At 40.4% G+C, this 18,995-nt stretch overlaps 1 protein-coding gene across 1 annotated transcript in view; it reads left to right on the top strand.

Moving 5' to 3' along the window:
- Positions 1-18,995, top strand: part of PTPRT (protein tyrosine phosphatase receptor type T) — a 477,289-nt gene that overhangs the window by 115,919 nt on the left and 342,375 nt on the right. The window contains exon 2 of the mRNA XM_074157294.1: positions 17,352-17,477. Within this exon, the coding sequence (XP_074013395.1) occupies positions 17,352-17,477 (126 nt within the window). The remainder of the gene's footprint in view (positions 1-17,351; positions 17,478-18,995) is intronic.

Below are 18,995 nucleotides of genomic sequence, written 5' to 3'. Positions count from 1 at the left end.
TGTGTTAAATGGGTGAGTCTAGGTCTAACCCTGGGCATTATTAGCTTTTTTAATGTCTTTCTACTCTATAAGACTGGAGGCGGGTTAACTAAATTTAAAAGGTAATTCAAGAGATATAAGGTTTTTTTCACTGATGTTCCCAACATAAAAACAAGGAATGTGCTAATAAAGGTTATCAGACACGCACAGTTGGAGGAGGGTAAAATTATCAGACTGGAGGAATTAGGACTTTGAAATGTGATGAAATGGGAAAAAAAAAAAAAAGGATGTAATTTAACATTACAGAATGCAAGGTCATGCATCTCAGGACTAATTAGTTTTTTGCTTTAAGATTAGAAATCAGTTGGAAGTGACAAGAAGCTGTTGGAGCATTAATACCAGGAGATTGAGATGAATCTCTGAGATTTGCTGGTGGAAAGAGAATGTGTTTCTGTAAGGTGAGATGGTGAAATGAGAATGCTATTATACAGATCAAAACTTATTTTATCTGGAGTATTCTGTAAAATGCTTTCATCTGGAGTATTCTGTACAACACAGGTACTCCTTCAGAAGAAAGATTAATTCAGCACATCACAGATGCAAAGAAGGGCTATAAGGATTATTGGCAAAATTGAGAACTTTTCCTATAAGAAAATTGTGAGAGTGTGGCTCGCTTAATCCAGAGACACAGAGGCCAGGAGGTGTTCCTTATGACAATCCATAGAGATAAGGAAAGGAGAGCACAGAATGCTCCAACCATGCCAGGTTAGAAAAAGAATGAATTGGCCAGCCTCTCACTGGTTGTGAAGATCCAGAAATGTCATTGTAGGACTTCTAGTTTCAGAAGAACAAATGAGAGGTGCCCTGGAACGAGAGACAATGGTTTACGTGTCTTGGCACTTTCCCCTGGCTGAGGCAACTGAGTATTTTGCTTTCTCTCCTTGCGTAGGTATATGGAAACTTCCTTCTTGCGTCCCCAGCTCTGGTATTCAGCCGAGCACAGTCCGTTGCAGGTTTGTGAGGATCATCTTCATAACAGTGTGTGTTAGGTGAGATTTTTCTTTGGTGTGGGAACCTCACCCTAGCACAGTCAAACTTTTGCTCAAGTGAAACTGTTGTTTACACAAACTCCTTCAGAGTCCAAGTATTTTCTTTTCCTAAACAGCAATAAACAGTGTTTCACTTTTACCCTATTCTGTGCTCACCATCGTGTCTTCCAGCCGCCCCAAGAAAGCTATGACAAGATGATCCCTGGTGACAGTGGCAAGAAAACGGCATATTACCAAGGGATGCCATCTCACTGGTCATAGCTCTCTTGGGTACACATAGTTATTTTTTTCATCATTCAACGTAGGTTAAAAAAAAACCAGATCATTTAGCTGATTATCTGCTAATAAGTGCTGCAATTTTTACTTCGGGCGTACAGCTCATGCTGTCATCATGAGTAGCGTTCCCAGTGGCTGCTGTCAACTCTAAGGAAAGAGGTCACTTTTTAATAGCTCATATATTCATTTTCTTGTTTTCAGACTTGAATGTAATCAAATTCCATGTTTGTGATGATAATACTCTATTAAAAAAGTGTTGTGGCAATTAGCTCTACATACATGAGAAATCTCCCCGTGAAGATTGCGCTGAGCTTCGGTGATTTTGTGAGGGGCGGGATCACTGAAGCGTAACTGTCTTAAAAGTTGGTAGTGTAAGTAAAAGTCAGGTCAACTGTGTGCAGTAAGTCAATGCTCACACCGGTCCTGCTGCTGACTGCAGGTGACTTACGGCTGTATAATGTCTTTCTCTGAGGAAAGACTGGAGAGGAAAGGGGAGAGATTTCATTAAAACAAAACCTGACCTGTGCCACTCTGATATAATCTTTTATATTTGAAACCAACTCTACTCACCTTGATTCTTTTTAGCCTTTATGGTAAAAAAAAAAAAAAATATAACTGCTGATTAAATATTGCTCTTTTAAAGTCCATACTAATTGTAGTCTCTATTCTGGGAAATATTATTAGTTTTTGCCACAGATGAGCGTTTTCAGATGTGGTTAAATAACATCTTTATTCCAGCTGGGACCTCATCATCAAGTTGCTATTCATTATCTAATCTTAAAATAGTCTTAAACTGCTAGAAATGCTACAATACAGTCAAGTATCATAATTTTTTTCCTCCCTGTGAGACAGTGGCTTAGAAGGAAAAAAAAAACCCAACAATCCTGTAGGTTGATAGCGTGTCTTGTCCCCAAGTGCAGAATGTGATTTAAGGCAGTTATGCCTCCTGGGTGCAGCCTGACAGGCGCAGTCACTTGCCTGGAAAAACAATGTACTGCAATCCCTTTCTCATCACTGCAGTGTCCGTTCAGCCTATGTGGCAAACGCTTTCTCTGCAAACGTAGTGCCACTGTCCCATGTTTGTATGGCCTCGCATGAGGACACAAATACCCCCACCCCCTCTGTCTCTAGCTATCTCCATGGAGGTAATAGCCAGAAGCTGTCAGAGTATGGCTAAGATGGAGAAGTCATCACGGGAGCTTATGGATTCCAGAAGTACGTGTAAATTCTGAAAATGGTTGGGCAAATCCATTGAAAAAGAACAGTCGGTATCAGTGAGACAGGACCAGAGGAAATGGTCTGAAGTTGCGGCAAGGGAGGTTTAGATTAGATATTAGGAAGAATTACTTTACTGAAAGAGTGGTCTGGCACCGGACCAGCCTGCCCAGGGAGGTGGTGGAGTCACCATCCCTTGGAGGTATTTAAGAAGCGTGTAGACATGGCACTTCAGGGCATGCTCTAGTGGCCGAGATTGTAGGGGGGTTTTGTGTATGTATGGTTGAACTCGGTGATCTCAGAGGTCCTTTCCAACCATGAAGATTCTGATTCTGTGATGTGTTCGAGGCTGGGAAGGTGTTTCAGGGAAGATTCAATCTGTGTTTGTCCTGCTCTTCCGTCTTTCCTAAGCAGTGTCTAGCAGATGTCTGACACACTTCAGCCACTCCTCTGGTTTTCAGCTGGCTGTGTGAGATGATCTGTTGTCTTTCCCTTTGCCAGCCTCAACTGTGCGCTGGTCAGGGGATGGTGAGAGGACTCTGGGATAAAAAAAGATGGTCTGGTGCCATAATTCATAGAATCATAGAATGGTTTGGGTTGGAAGGGACCTTAAAGGTCATCAAGTTCCAACCCCCTGCCCTGGGCAGGGACACCTCCCACCAGACCAGGTTGCTCAAAGCTCCGTCCAACCTGGCCTTGAACCCCTCCAGGGATGGGGCAGCCACAGCTTCTCTGGGCAACCTGTTCTAATAGGCTACAGATTGTGTAGATAATAAACGGGGATGCCTGATTAGCTTATTTTATTATTGTTTTACCTTACTTTATGCAGTGTGCTCAGGCTTGCACCTGAGGGGTTAAAGATTTTAGATTGCCTCAGCTTAAGAGAAGGGACCATAGGGCAAACACCAAGAAAACATTGCTTTCACTCCATCTCTCTTATATTTTTGGCTGCATTGCCTAATATGTGTAGTTAACTGAAGTATCAGTATAATTGCAGTATGGTTCTAATTGGGTAAGTATATTTAATGCCAGTGCAGTTGATCAGAAACTGAATCTAATTCCTGAATTACTTAATATCATAATCATAATCTTCTGAAGCATTGTATATTTAATGAATCAGACTCTTGCACAGGTGTCTTAAAATTGCAATGACCTGTATAAAAATGAATAATGAATTTATCAGAAACTTTACACCCAGCTGAACTGCATAGCTGAAATTTGTAGGAGGAAATTTGAGGAGGAAACAAAAAAGTCTTTGTTTCTGAATGTCTGCACTTTCATCTGGGGGCTCTGGGAATCCATTAGATTTTAATGAAGTTTCCCATGCTGTTAAATACTGTATACAGCTGTACTCACAAATACCTTTCCATCTACCAAAATCAAGTGGAATGGTATTTTATAGGGCTTGACAAGGGTGTGGATAAAGCAATATCATGCAGAAGGTATTTGTCGAATTTATGGAGACAGTGTCATTCAATTTCTAGTGTCGGAGAAATCTTTTAAGTGAAGACAATCTTCATAAATTGCTGATAAGACCTTATTTCAAGAAGTAAATGTCCAGTAAGTGAACTTTTTGTGCATCTGAATTGTACTTAGGAGTCTAGACTATTTCAGTGTAGGAACAGCAATAGGAAATTTGTCTCCAGTACTTCCCAAGTGTCTTGTTTTGTGGTTACGTACGTAGATGGTGTTAACACAATCCTCTTAGGTTACTAAATGGAAATATTGATGTACTGTCTGTTAAACTATTTCAAAGCATATTTCAAATTTAGGTTTTTAGTATCTGTCCTTCACTGGGCCATCCCAGCTGCACGTCCATTTGGACGGCAACATGAAGTGCAGCCGTGCTTGGGGATAAAAAGCTCAGAGTACCTAGTTGACATGTCTCGATGAACCGAGGATTAAACGATGACTGAAACCATGGCTTATGTGACAGAAAAAGGGTTTCTTATTAGATTCTGGTCATTCAGTATCTCTTAAAAGTGATTGTATTTAGATTCCTTCACCTTGTGCCTTTCAAGTCTTAGAAAGAAATGCTTTAAGCATTTAATGCTTCCTTGCAGAGTTCAGGCTTGATGCTATTTTAAAGGAATAAGAACTGGGGAATTTAAAAAAATATTATCTGTCTTTAAAAATGTTTTCTGTTGGAAAGGTATTATTCTAAGTTTCAGCTTCAAACTGGAGGTGATCTATCCCAGAGACAGGAAAAAGGCCTTGGATGGTGGAATAGGAATCTCTGTTTGTTACCAAGCAAGATTTGTGTAACAAGGATAGCACCGCCTGAAAATGTTTTGAAATGAAGTGTACAGTGCACATAAAATGTTGACAATCAGTCCATTTTACAGTTTGGAATTCCTCTAAAATAAAGAACTTCAGGAGACACTAAACTGTTCACAACCTGTTATTAGCAGATAATTTCCCCACGTCAGAGGATGGAGGCAAGCTGCCTCGTGGGACAGCCTAATGGGGCTGCCTCAGCAAAACGTGGCCAATTAGTCATTTTTTGAGATTCCCTGTGCTTTGTCCCTGGCTGCAGGTGGCTAAGGATGTGTCAGAATAACACACTGAGTGGTGAGATGTGCTGGGATGGCCTTCTTTTTAAACAAAATCTGAGCTGCCTTTAGCAATAACTGCATTTGCGTTAATGTTGCCTTAAATTTTCTCTCCTCTCCCTGCTGTCCCTCTTTTAATGCAGAGTTTAGAACACTGCAGCTGCAGCTCTGCTAAATGCATGTTCCGGGTCAGATATTGTAAGCAGGAAGATTCATAGCTGTAATTAGAGAGGCACTTTTGCACATAAGCTTACAGACTGTAGTAGGAAATTTGGTTAAACGGAAAAGAAGCTCTATATTTTCAAGAACTCACATATGCTCTTAGGCAGAGATCTATTTATTCCTAGCACGTATTTACTGTATGTTTTGCTCTTTGGGCAAAGAATCTACACGGAGGAGTCTGGAGGCTAAAAGCAAGCAAATCTTGCCATCGTTCCCATGTTTACAATGTGCTGCAGAGGACAGCGGGGCTTCCAGCGCTCTGTGTTTGCCCCACTTCACCGTGATCCTGAAAAGCATCCCGCATATTGCAATGCGAGTGGTGCACCCAGGAACATCCAGGGAGAGGAAACACGTATGAAAAATCCAGAGAGAGAATAAATGAAATAGGGGAAAAAAAAAAAAAAGATTATTAAAAGATCAGGTAACAGATTACTGAAATTTGAGTCTCTAGCTGATTGTGAGTGCCTCAACCATCAGTCCACAGATCAAACTTTGCAAGGGCTTTTGCATAGTCCAGCATTTGCCCTCCTACCCCCAGTCTGACTCCAGGGCACCTGAAAGCAGAGCAGCTGGTTCACCGCTGTCATTTCTGGGGCTGGCTCGCTCCTGACACATTGAATGAAGATCACAGTTTAACTGAAAACAGTTTAATATATACATCTCCAAATATCCTTGACATTGTACTTTATATGTAATTTGAAACAGTAACTGCCAGCAACAAGTAAAAGGATATTTTGTAAGAGATAACCTTGATCTGAGAAACGTACAAACTTGTAGCGATGAGAATTGTTAGACCTCAATAAAAGTTATTTATGCCCCCACTCCCAGGGAGCAGCTTCCAATAACCACACTATTAAATTTAACAAGATATACCAATTGCAACACTCGTTGCAAGTTATTACCATTGTATTAGCCAATTAGATTTTATTTGTTGATACTGAGTAACAGATGATAGCTATCTTTTTAGATAAATTTCTGATATTCAACTAGTGTACAGTTAAGCTGGTACATGTTAAGTACTCTAGCTCAGATATCAAGGAGCAGTCTTTGGAGACCTGCACAATGCTGGAGCTTTAATTGCACATGTTCTTCAGACGCAATTTAAGCAAAATGTCAGTATTGTTCACCAAGAATCGACCCACTGTATTAGTCTTCTACAAGTACTGGCATTTCTTTTTGGAACCACTTAGAATACAGATGGGATGTGTGTGTGTATACAGACATACCTTTTTTTTGTCCTTATGGATACTGTGGCTGGTTTTCTGTGAGTGCAAAGTAGGATATCCCTAAAGCATGGTAGGTGTTAGCAGGGGTTTAGCTTTGCTCATGTGGTGGTGAACCTTCAGAAAACACCAACTGCAAACAGCTTTACAGAGGCCTTTGCGGACTGAATGGTGGGAACTTCCAAAGAGAACAGGGGACTTTGTAAAGTTCAGCATTGATTTAATTTGTTTACTTTGGTTTCATTTGGGAAGACTGTTGGGCTAGTGGAATGATTATGAAAATGCCAACCCAATAACCACTTAATTTCTTCTCTAAAATGATAAAAGTCTGTTCTTGTTACATTTGATTGTAACTAGATGCGTTTAATTTTCACCATGTTCACTGGTGTGGCAATAAACCAGACTCACAACCCTTAGTTAAGCTACTGTCTTCATGTTTTCTGACTGTAATCTTCAAAGAAAACATCTCAGCTGCATGGAGGTCTTCCTCCAAACCAGGAGCCCCAGCAGCATGAAAGGAATAATAGTACAGGGAGAGGAGAAAGATTAGAAGACTTGTATTGGAATTCCTGAAATTGTACCTTTTAAGACAATATTTTATTCATCGCGGAGGATAATATGAGTCAGTCAATGACTGCTTCTTGTTTAAAGTTCAAGCACATTAATTTGAAGTTTGTATAAAAGCTTATTGAGAAAGATAGGCTTACTAATGGAATATAAAATAAGTTAGAAATAGTTATCTCTAGACAGTTTTTTTTGCTGCCTTGGTGGATGGTAAAAGTAAAATAAGTACAGAATTTAAACAACTGCTCAGCCTGAATAGGTATTGCATGTGAGACTACAAAATGCTGAAATGAAGTCGGTCAATAGAGAGTTCTGACTGATGGAGGCTCCAGTGCGACAGTTGATGTAGAATTTAGTGAAAATGCACCATAAATACCATGTCAGATAATCCTGTTATGGGACACTGAATAATTAGACCTAAGAATTTTCAGATGCTGGATGGAAAGAAAAGCAATGTTATCTTTTTTTTTTTTTTTTTTTTGCAGAAACAGTGAACACCCACAAATGGTTTTTACTGACAAATATAGCTAAGCACATCTTCAACCAACATGGTTAATCATTTAAGATGGATTTCTGGAATACAGAGTGACACTATTTTAGGAAAAAGTTCGATCCTGTAACTTAAGAAAGCAAATTGAAGCAAAGTAAGGCTTATATTTATTTAGACTACAAGAGTAAAAGCAAGTAAGTGCTACAAATTTGTGTTTTTAAGAAGGAATTTTCATTTAATCATATTATGAATAAAGCAGGAGCCTGCTTCAAGTGTGAAAAGGCACTCAACTAATCAATTAAGAAGACTACTAGCTAGACTCGTAAGAAAAGGCGATTGGGAATGTCTGTTTAAGAATATTCTATGGTTTTGAAAAACTGTGGTAATTTTACAAGTTTCATTACATTGAGATAGTCAAGTCTGAAAACTCTTCACATAAATAAACCTCGGCGTGTTTCAGCCGACTGAAACTAAACTGAACGTGCAAAGTTAGGGCTCTTTGAAAAGGTGCAGTGTGTTAGCTGACTTTGTTCCTTAGCGTAAAAAAAAAAACCAAACAAACAGCGAGATTATAGAGATGTATATACTTACACTTAAAGCAATAAAATGTTAATATTGAGCTATTGAAATAGTGACAGCTAAGCTGTCAGAAGGAAAAAGATATTCTTGCTATTAAATAAAGGGCATGCATTCTGGCAAGCAAAGTTAGATGAGTCATCGTAGATTTGGCCATATAAATTTAAACAAATTACATTTAGTGTTAGTTTTACTCCTAGGATACTTCAAAGCGATTTCACTTGGTGGATTATGAAGTACGGAATTAGTAATGAATGTATGAGCTGGTCTAGGGCTCAAATTGAGACTTGTAGGCAAGCTTTTGCAAAGAGAAACCTATAATAATGAATTTAAGAATGAAAACTTAGCTTAACCTGACAAGTTCAGGAAATACAGCTTAACCACTTGTTCCATATAGATCAGGATCCTGGCCACGATGCTTGTTTTGCAGCAGAGTGGTTCTGTGGGATTAGGATGATAACTGATAAGCTTTGTCAGACTCTATTCCACGTTTGGGACCAATAATTTCTGCGGAGAAGTGCTGGAAGAAAAACTTATTTCTGGGAGGGTACTTTGTCTTTAGATGTTTCACTGGACAATCCTAGACCTATTTGATCTGGCCCTTTCATAACACTAAGCTGTGTTATTGGTGACGCTCATCATGAAGACCATACTATGATCCTCTATGCAGCATAGGCAATATTTTGATTACAGCAAGGTTTCTATGCAATGAACATGCAACCATTGATTGTATTCATGCACGTGTTATGTGTGTGGGGAGGGGACCTGTGCTCATCAGCTGCTTCAGACTGTGGAACCAGATATGTAATTCTGAACCTCCAAAGATAGCAATTTGACATGGCATATAAATTTGAAAAAGACTTTTTAAAAAAGGGTATACCCACAGTGTGATAGTATTCCTTAATAGGCTGATAGCCCTTGAAATCACTGTGATACAAAAAATTCTGATCTTGAACCTGCTTTGGGACTATTACAGTTTCCAGTTGAAATGATGAGCTTTTTCTAAGCTGCATTCAGTTTTTTCAAGGATTAGCTTGATATAGGGGAAAAACCCACGAACTCACCACCCAACAAAAAAATCCACTATCCATATATTTTTTTAATCAATTTTCATTGCTTCAGTTAATACCATGTATATACTTTCTGCCCTGCCCTGTGCCCTCCTCCTCGGCCCCCCAGTCCCCTCCCAAAAGATCTGATTGCCAGGACAGAGATCACGAGAGGGAATGAGATTTAGTCAAATCTAACAAGAACGATCCATTCTGAAGCCAGGCAATTGTTACCAATATCTCAAGGGACCAGCACCTTCCGGAGTGTGGATAAAACCTTCTCTGCTTATATCTAATAATACTATGTTAAGAGTAAGATGGAAAGAGAAGAAATGGAACTATCCTGGGGCAGATGAATCATGCCTTGACAATGAGGACTGATATTTGCAGCAGAAACCAAATCACATCTGGGAATGTGTTTGAGGCACTAGAGAAATCACTGATGTCTACTTGTAAACCCCAGAACATCTGGATACCTTGAGAGAAGCACTTTTGTGAGCAGCAGAAGTAGAGAAGCCTGGTTTTCAGTGGATTTGTGTTTCATGGTTGAGTGACTTACCTGAATTTATGCTAGGTCTAAGTTCAGTTGCTAAACAATTGACAATGAAAAAAAACATGTTATGAATGCTTTACTTTGGAGTTTATACCTTATTGCACCTGGGGAATCCATTCCTCAGTTTCTCCTGGTGTAGATCCTCTGTTAACTAATGAGGCACAAAAACGGATCAAAGCTTTCCCTGCAGTTTGTGGAGTCATAGCATCTTTCTCTCCCTTGCAGAGTCTGTGTTTAAATACATGGTGAACGTGTGGTACCCTTTGGCTCAGTGAAGATAATGCTTTTCTCTTTGCAGAAACCTTTTCCTTGAAAATCCGGGAATATAGAATAAACAGTTGAGTAAAATAATAACGTACTGATTGGAATTGGCGAGTTACAAGAGCAGGTTGGTAATGTGATTTTCTGACAAATGAGATACCCTGTTGCTGTTGGCCCTTCTGAAACTTCCTGTGCTGTGCAGATACTTAAGGCTATACAAAACACAGTGCTTTTGGATTGTTACGGTTGAAACTAATGACATCTCAAGTGACAAGTGTCCTCCTTCAATCCCTCCACACTTGTCCTTCTCTTCAGCATCATGTCCACTGAGAGCTGAGGCTGTTGGACAGTGCTCCTTAGAAATAGGTCTGCTCTGCAGAATTTGGATCTGCTCTCTTGTTCAGTTTAGCATTTTGGGTTGCTTGTTTTGCGTGTTTCTGATGTTTTCTGTCTTAGCCTTTCTGGAAGGAGCAGAAAGCACACAAATGATTAACTACTCTTCCTGTGGGAGGAAACCCCAATATCCCTTGAGTTATCCCATCTTAAACAAAGCAACTCAGCACAAGCTTCACATGTGTGTTTTTATTCTCCTCTCCCTCCCACCTCCATAAGAATATGTAATAAGATTTCTCAAGGATGTGAAGTCTACAGTCTGAAAAGTAAGTTATAAATGGATTTTTATACAATAAATCCCATAATAGAAGTCATCCTAATGAGCCAAATGCATCTCTTATAGCTCTTGTAAACAAGAATGTCATTGGAAGAGATGGGAATGAATGATCACAAACAGTGGTGTGTTAATTTCTGGAGTTTTATAGTTCATAAGTACTGCCTCATCATAATAGCATTTGTTTCTTTCTCTACTTGTGTCCTATTTTGTGAGGCTAAGAAGGTCTAAATTAATGGACTAATTCTCAGCTTTCAGGAGGGTTTCAAAAGGGATGTTCCACAGAAAAGTTGTTTGTTTTTTGTTGGTTTTTTTTAGTTAATAAGTGAGAAATCTAGTTATGCCCTGGGAGAAAGACCTGGAGTGGGACAAATGACTGCTGTTCCTGCTGTCGTTACCCCTCCCCACCTTGGGAATGCCATAAATGCTTGAGCAAATTATGTCTGATGCTGTGCTGTTTTCTGAGTGTATTTAGAAACATGGGATAACAGATGAGATTTCTCACATCAGTATGTTTCTTTATCCCTTTTTAGAAGTATCTTTTTTTTTTATCTGTTGAGTCCATGAGAGTTTGACATTGGATGACTTTATAAAACATTCTGCTAATTGGATTTGTTAAAATAAATAAATCAAACACTAATTGGAACGTGCCCTGCCATTATTTTTGCTTACTGAATTAGATATAATGGCGTGAAGTTCTTTTTATCATATTTGTGCACTTATTTAAACACCCCCCTGGCGCACACTTCTGCAAATTCAATTATATATTCAAAGGAGGCATTCAATTTATGCAAGGCTGGTTTACATTTAATCCGGGGGCAAGTCTCAGTAACTGATGATAGGTCTGCTCAAGATTAATTAGCATCACTCAGATGAGCAGTGGCATTGTTACAAGCCTGCAGTGTAAAACAAGGGATATTTTATCCTTCCTGCGTGAGCTGTTATTTGCTTCAATATGACCCTTTTCAGGAAGGGAAAAGCTTCCTCCTTGTTTGGGTTTCATTTTGTGAAAAGGGGTCAGCATCACATGCGTTATCTAACAGTATCAAAGTCATCTCCATTTCCTTTTCTTTTGCCCCACTTAGCAATTGCATTTGTCAGTGTTTAATTTTCAGCCAACCAAGGGAAAGACTCCAAGATCCCAGTTTGCTTCCTAAAAATTCTTGTTGTTCTTAGCAATTTGTGAAGACATAGTACCCCATTTTGGTGAATGTGTAAATGTTTTCATTTTCTTCGAACAGCTTTGTGATGCTGAGGCTAAAATTATTACTTGTAAACCTGGTATCTAAATTCATTGAGTGGTACATTTTTCTTTCAATTTGAGGATTATTTTTTCTACGTTAATGAATAGCCCTGTTTCGCTGCCAAGCAGTTATGTTTCAGTGATGAATGATTTTGTATTAGGATGGGTCTAACCTTCCCCCTCCTCTTTATGTTCCAGCATATTTAGATGTAGCTCATATTTAGGTATCCTCACAGGGGGTTTGTCTTAGGAAATACTGAATATTAAGCTTATGCTGACATCAGTGGAAATAATACACTTGCTAGTTTTAGCCTGTTGGCCTATGTTGGAGTTACTTTCCTTACTGAAGTAGACGCCTGAAAGCTATTAATAAATTTTTAGTTTAAGCTGAAATTCATTAGTGGGGATTAATTGAATTTCCAAGGATCTTGCAGGCAGGGGCTTGTGTAGCCAAGTGGATCACTGGATCCCAGCGGGTGAGAAGGAGGAGCGCGTGTGCCATCGGACACCAAACACCCTGTGTCTGCTCACCAGCTTGCTTTAGGAGCTTATAGTCCTGACCACGCGCTTGAACATAAGCACAGTTTCATCACCTGGGTCAAGAATGTTCCACAGGAAAGGTATTATGCCATGCTTTTCTCAACCTTGTCCTCCTCATCCCAGTTTACCCCCCTGAAGCTGGGACTGGTGCCTGTGGGGTGTGCTCTTGTCAGCAGGGCCTCATCCTGTGGTGGGTTCCCGGTTCCCCACTCTGGTGCAGAGGTCTCAGCAAGGGCTGCGGGCCCCGGGGATGGACGGAACCTGCTGGGCTTGTCACCTGAAACAAAAGCTCTTGAAACCACAAGCAGTTTTGAGAGGAGATACTGCTTCATTCGACCTCGGGTGCTAGGTGGGTATCCACAAATCTACCACACCTTACCAGGGACACTCGCCCGTTACTTATACACAAAAGAGTCTCATAATTCCGCCTACCTGATCCGTAACTCCACCTAGACTTGCATATTCATTAAGATGACCGAATACACGCCTATTAAATTAAACCTATTAAACCACACCTCGGTGGTCATTTGGGCAGGGATGCCCTTCCCCACATTACCCCTAAGGTATTAAGTCATCTCGGCACAGTGAAAGTTTACTGTAAGCTTGCCAGCTTCTTGAGGATGATAAGGGTGTTCCTTGAATTAGCCGCAGCTCTGTCCTCGTTGGTATAGGAGTACGTACTTTGACATACGAGAGAAACTTGACGTGATTACCACCTACTTGTTATCCCAGCCTTACCACTATCAGCTCCGTGACTTTTCTCACACAGTAAGAAGCTCAGTAATTAACTATGTTCTCACACAGTAAGAAGGTTAGTAGGAGGCAAACACCGTTTTAGTTAGTGTATGATTATAAACAAAGCAGAGGCCTGTCTTTGGTGTTTGTCCAGAGCCGTGGCTGAGGTGGACCTGAGTGTAGTGATGTGTTAATGGCACTGCGGAGCGTCCCTCGGTCCGCCTGGCTCCTCTTCCAAGGGGAAGGGTAGAGGGAATACAGCCCGGCTCGGCCCCAGGGCTGGGTTCGCAGCTGGAAGCGGATATTTTTGGTTCCGAGAGCTGTTTGTGCTCGGTGTGCCGGCAGCAGGGAGGGCGGGAGGATCGGACGCCCTGAGGAGACGCTGGGGCTGCCCCTGCCCGCCATGGCCACTCCCTCAGGGGCGGGAGGGACCTGGTGGCACCGGACGGTGTGGGAGCTGTGGGAAAGCGTGTTCCAGAAAGGGCAAAACAGCAGGAAAGGGTGAGAGGAACTGTGTGAGAAGCCATCCTGCAGAGACGGAGGTTAGTGGAGGAGGAGAGAGCGTGTTGGGTCTTGAGTTCCTGAGGTGAAGTTGGGTGGAAATTTGAATGTGGCTGCCTGTAACTAAAGGTGTTATGTCCTGCCTGCCATGTTCTCCAAAGAACAGGCTGAGGGAGCTGGGGGTGTTCAGCCTGGAGAAAGGGAGGCTGAGGGGAGACCTTCTCGCTCTCTACAACTCCCTGAAAGGAGGGTGTAGCCAGGGGGGGTCGGTCTCTTCTCCCAAGCCACAGCTGATAGGACAAGAGGAAATGGCCTCAGGTTGCGCCAGGGGAGGTTCAGGTTGGATATTAGGAAACATGTTTACACTGAAAGCGTTATTAAGCCTTGGAATAGGCTGCCCAGGGAAGTGGTGGAGGCACCATCCCTGGAGCTATTTAAAAGATGGGTTGACGTGGTGCTGAGGGACGTGGTTTAGTGATGGTTTTTGTATCAGAGTTAGGTTGATGGTTGGACTTGATGATCTTAAAGGTCCTTTCCAACCTGGACAATTCTATGATTCTATGAAGATAGGACTAAGATCACCGTTGGCAGATGAAACCACTATGACTACTGGAGTAACACCAAAACCTAAGATATTCTGGATGTTGTGATTCTTTCCTTCCACTTTTTGAAATTTCTTTCCTATTCTGTAATGCAATGTGTGCTCTAATAGTACGAACAGAGGAGCTGCTGACTTCTTAGCTCACAAGTTAATACGGCTGTGGGTCCCACCTGAGTCTTTGCTGCACTTTTAATTGTGCTCTCTTGACACGCTATAGCAAGAAGCAGATGGAGATTCCCTCTTCTTGGCACCAGAGATCCATGCAGCCAACCTGTGTGTCGGAGCCCTTCAAATTGATTCCATTTTCTTCTTGTCCTCATTTCCTGCAAATTCACCTCTCCAAATTCCAGTGCTGTTCTTTCTAGTAAATTAATCCTTCTGGCTTATTGCCCTGTCACTTTGCATTTGGAAGTTTCTCCACTAACCTTTTCTTTCTTTAAAATGTAGATGTCTTGCTGCTACTTTTAAGGCTCTCCACAGTTTATCCTTTCCTTTCTTATCCAATTGTACTACAAGGTTAGCTTTGACTTTCAGACGAGGCACTTTAAAGCTTCCTCAGGTGGTGTCTCTCATCTGTGGAAACTCCTAGTTAATTTCCAGAAGTTCTCACTGTATCTCCTTTTCAGCTCCTCTTCCAACTTTACATACCTCAGCATGTATTAAATAACCTGTTTAGCTGATTATACCAAGGTATCGACAATTACATTCCTTGTTAAATGAGGACTGCTACCCTGTATTTTGCTACTACCGCTTGTTTTGCTTCTGGGACTTTATAGCAGCACATGTGCAATTTTCTCCATGTACACAAGGCCTGGTACAATTGTCTGGCTCAATCAGAGAATTTGTTTACAATCCCTTCAAAGTAATAGCTGAGAGACAGCACGGTTATTGTGCGCCGTAATATGCGGAGCAGAGGCCGTGTGGAAATGCTGTGTGTCTGAAGTTGTGCTATTAAAGTGAATCTATCAAAATTAGAATGCCCTGCTTGCAGGCTGAGAGCAAAGTATTTGATATCGTCTCACATACCCAGTCGCTATGAAAAAGGTGACTTTCAGTTGCATTGCATACTCCCACACAATCCAGACAACCTTTATTTTCCCTTAGACATTTTAATAAACATGTTTAATATTTTAGATTTGAACTCTTTCACTTAAATTTAAAAAGTTAGGGAAACAGTCTAAGTGTAATCCTGCTCATTTTGACAGCTGGGAAAGCTTCACAAATGCAGTAAATTTAAAGCAAGAATTATTAAAATATTGTAAAATAATGATGCTTCAGAAATATTTGCAGTGACTACTGAAACAGGCGAGCTTGTAAAGGTCATAAAAACTGCTATAATCAGATCCTGTTTATAATGAAAATGTACAATATATCAAATTAAATTATTATTTCTTGGTTTAAAGATTAATCTTTAAACTTTTCTTTAGAAACAGAGTATTTCGGATATTTCAGATATTCTACCCAACAAATTCTTCTAGTATATACTTAAATAGAAATAATGTGAAATTTTTTAGTACAACTTAGAAAACCAGTTGCAGTTGGAGTGCACGTAAAGTCCTTTAACAGAATAAGGATTGAATACATATTAATGATATGGTGTATATTTGTGTTTGTCGTTTATGAGGAGTTCCACAGGAACTGAGACAAGTTTGGGCTTTCTTGGGAGCTAGAGAGTAGAAAATACAGGTGAAAACTAAAGGGCTTCAGTGTCCCCATTGTTGGGTCATCCTTATTGCAAAGGAACTACAGATCACTCGTGTACCGGCTATTTATTGTGTGTGTGTGTAGGGAATGCAGCCTGTGGGAAGGAGTTAGAGAGTCAGGAACATTGCTCTGTGTATAACTCTGATTAGTGTCAAGAGCAATTGGCAGTTTGGCTGGCAGAGTAAGTCAGCGTTGCCTTAAGCATTGCTCAGTCCTTGCCGCTCTGAAGTGTTAGATGTGTCCAGTTGACTTTGGAGGACTAGTATCCGCAGAGAAAAATTATCCTTGTTTCCCTAAGAGAGAAAACTAAAGTGCTACAGAGACACTGTTGGCGTGATTAAGGTCTAACTGAAGGATCCAGGCTGCCTGATCTCATGGATCCACTACTGAAATATGTTTGGCAGATGAAGTTGGGTGGACATAAAGAGGAATGTGCCTGAGGTAATGTAAGGGACACTAACGTGGGAATATCCTACCAGGGAATAAACTAGCTTGATTTGTCTGCGTGACACAAGTTTTGAAAATCTGCGTTGGCATACAAAGTTTCATCCCACTGTTTATGGGTTTCCCTCTGTTCACAAGTGTTCAGGCAGCTGCCAGGTTATTTATGACAGTTAACTACTTCCAAGTATTTCAGGAGTTGCAGTAGGAACGATCACTTAGTCAACAGTCTGGAAGGTGTGAATGCTAGTTGCTATCCGCTTCTTGTTTTTTCTCTTGTTGTCAAGAAGCTAGAGGGTTGTACTCAAAAGTACTGACTCACAGGACCTCGAGGAATGGTCATGGACCACACGGAGCTTCATGTTGTTATGCGTACGAGATGGTTAAAAGGAAAAGGAAGGTTGCACTTCTGTAGGTGTAACCCAACCTTGTGTAATTTAAAGCTTAAAACTGAAAAGTGAGGATTCACTGTGGGAAAAACGATGCTGTGCTTGTTTACCGTTTGTGTTCATTCTTCCCCACCCTTTTTTTTTTTTTTTTTTAAATATCTGACTTGCAGGTTTATGTAATTAAGTATCAGTTACTGGGGCCCAAATGCAAATATTCCTGCAATGTGCGATTGTCCTTGAAAATGTAAAGACAATAGGTTGACATAAAGGGAATTGATTTTATAGACAGTAGCATGGACTGAAGAAGACAAAGGCTTCCAAAAGATAGAAAGGGTGGAAAGTTATTATTTTCAGGATAATTTCTCTGATGCCCAATATCTAATATGCAGGAAATTTACTTTATTTTTCCTTTTTTTTCCTTTTACCTTTGTAATTGGGTACAAAATATTAAAGTAAATGAATTACCATGAAGCAATCTAAATAATTAATGCAGGAATTTATTCATTTTTTCTTGTTTTTAGGTGGTTGTTCATTTGATGAGCATTACAGTAATTGTGGTTATAGCGTGGCCTTGGGAACCAATGGATTTACCTGGGAGCAGATCAATACCTGGGAAAAGCCAACAATGGATCCTGCTGTCCCAACTGGTGAGTAAGAAGCCTCCGCAACTGGGAGGGGTATCGTTCTTTGAAAAAAAACAAGTGTTAGTCCTATATGGGTGTATACTGGGTCTGGGTACCCCACAACAATGGGGTAAGATTTTAGATTTTATTCAGTGATAAAAAGATTATTTTAAACACAAAAGTCATCTGGCAATGGAATTAATAAGTGTGAGATGGCTTTTTACAACATTTACCATTTGATAACCTTGCTGAATCCTTTTATGCACCTTATTCCTATTTTATTCCTGCATTTAATAGAGAGAAAATATTTCAGTATAACATTCTAGGGTTTGGCCAGCTTTTGGCACGTTTCAGAATCAAAGAGCTGTCTTATCACAGGAGATGCATGTCTGAGAGGCCAGAAAAAGTAAAGCTTTGTAATGTCTGGGAATATTGGACCTTCCAATTACCATTTGACTTATAACTGACTGCTTTTAGTTCTCATTCTAAGACAGACAAGAAAATTCCTAAAGAATTATCTGTAGTAGCTAGTGCTTGCTTTGGCTGGGATTTCAGCTGGGGGGGGAAATTGTCATATGCAAGAAAAACATTTCTAGCAGAATGAGTTAGCAGAATATCTAATTTGCTAACATATATTGGGAACCATCCAATAATAGTGTAGTTTTCCGTGTGATACTTGGAATGTTCTCGGAAGAGCTCATAGTAATGGTAAATTTCTAGTAGTTTTGTGTCTTGTTGCAAATTGACGTTATGTTGTACATGGGTGTATATGGGAATGAGTTCTCTAGCTTCAGTCAAAGTGTTGTGGAATGCTTTGTTCACATTGTTTTAAGAAAGCACGCTAGAATTTTCTAAAAATCATAGTTTGTTTGTGTTTCTTGCCACCTAAAATAGCAGCGCAAGCCCCTTTGAAGCTGTGGACACAACAGCAAACACACTTGAACAGACAGTTAAGGCTTTGATTTCAGTCTTAAGAAAGAAGTATTTGTTCTGGTTAGTGTATTGCACTCTGAGAATCATGAGCTATGTGGCAGAATCAGACTATAATGTTGTTCAAGAGGTATTCTTAGGCCTGTAATTACCGGAGGAAGAGGCTTGTAATTGCTGGCTGCCTGTTAAGGATTCCATGTAGAGCTGATAGAACAATAGCTCCCTGCCATAGCCATTGATAGCCCATCATCCCTGTGTGCTCCTTGTGAGTAGAAAACAAGCAGACAAGATGCCAGCCTAGCTGTGGTTTCTCTGTCACCAAAGGTTGGTTAAGTTGTTTTTTTCGTTTGTTTGGGGTTTTTTTGTTTGTTTGTTTTTAATTACAGCTTAGATAGGAATTTGTTAGGAATGGGATCTTTCAAAATGTGTAGCGCCTAGTAGCACTTGGTTGGGCAATGGCAAAAACAGTTAACCCCAAAGCAGTTAATTGTGAAAGTTGCGGTTTTTTGATCTTGTCTGGGAGAACGTATTTCATCATTCTGGATGTTGTTTTTGGTTTTGGTTTTGTTTTAGGGATGGCAGTTTTATCTCTATGGTTCCTCTGCTTCTACT

The sequence above is a fragment of the Numenius arquata genome, chromosome 12 (genome assembly GCF_964106895.1).
Source record: "Numenius arquata chromosome 12, bNumArq3.hap1.1, whole genome shotgun sequence".
NCBI lineage: Eukaryota > Metazoa > Chordata > Aves > Charadriiformes > Scolopacidae > Numenius > Numenius arquata.
The sequence above is the reverse complement of the archived record's forward strand: the minus strand, read 5'-3'. Positions and strand labels throughout refer to the sequence as shown.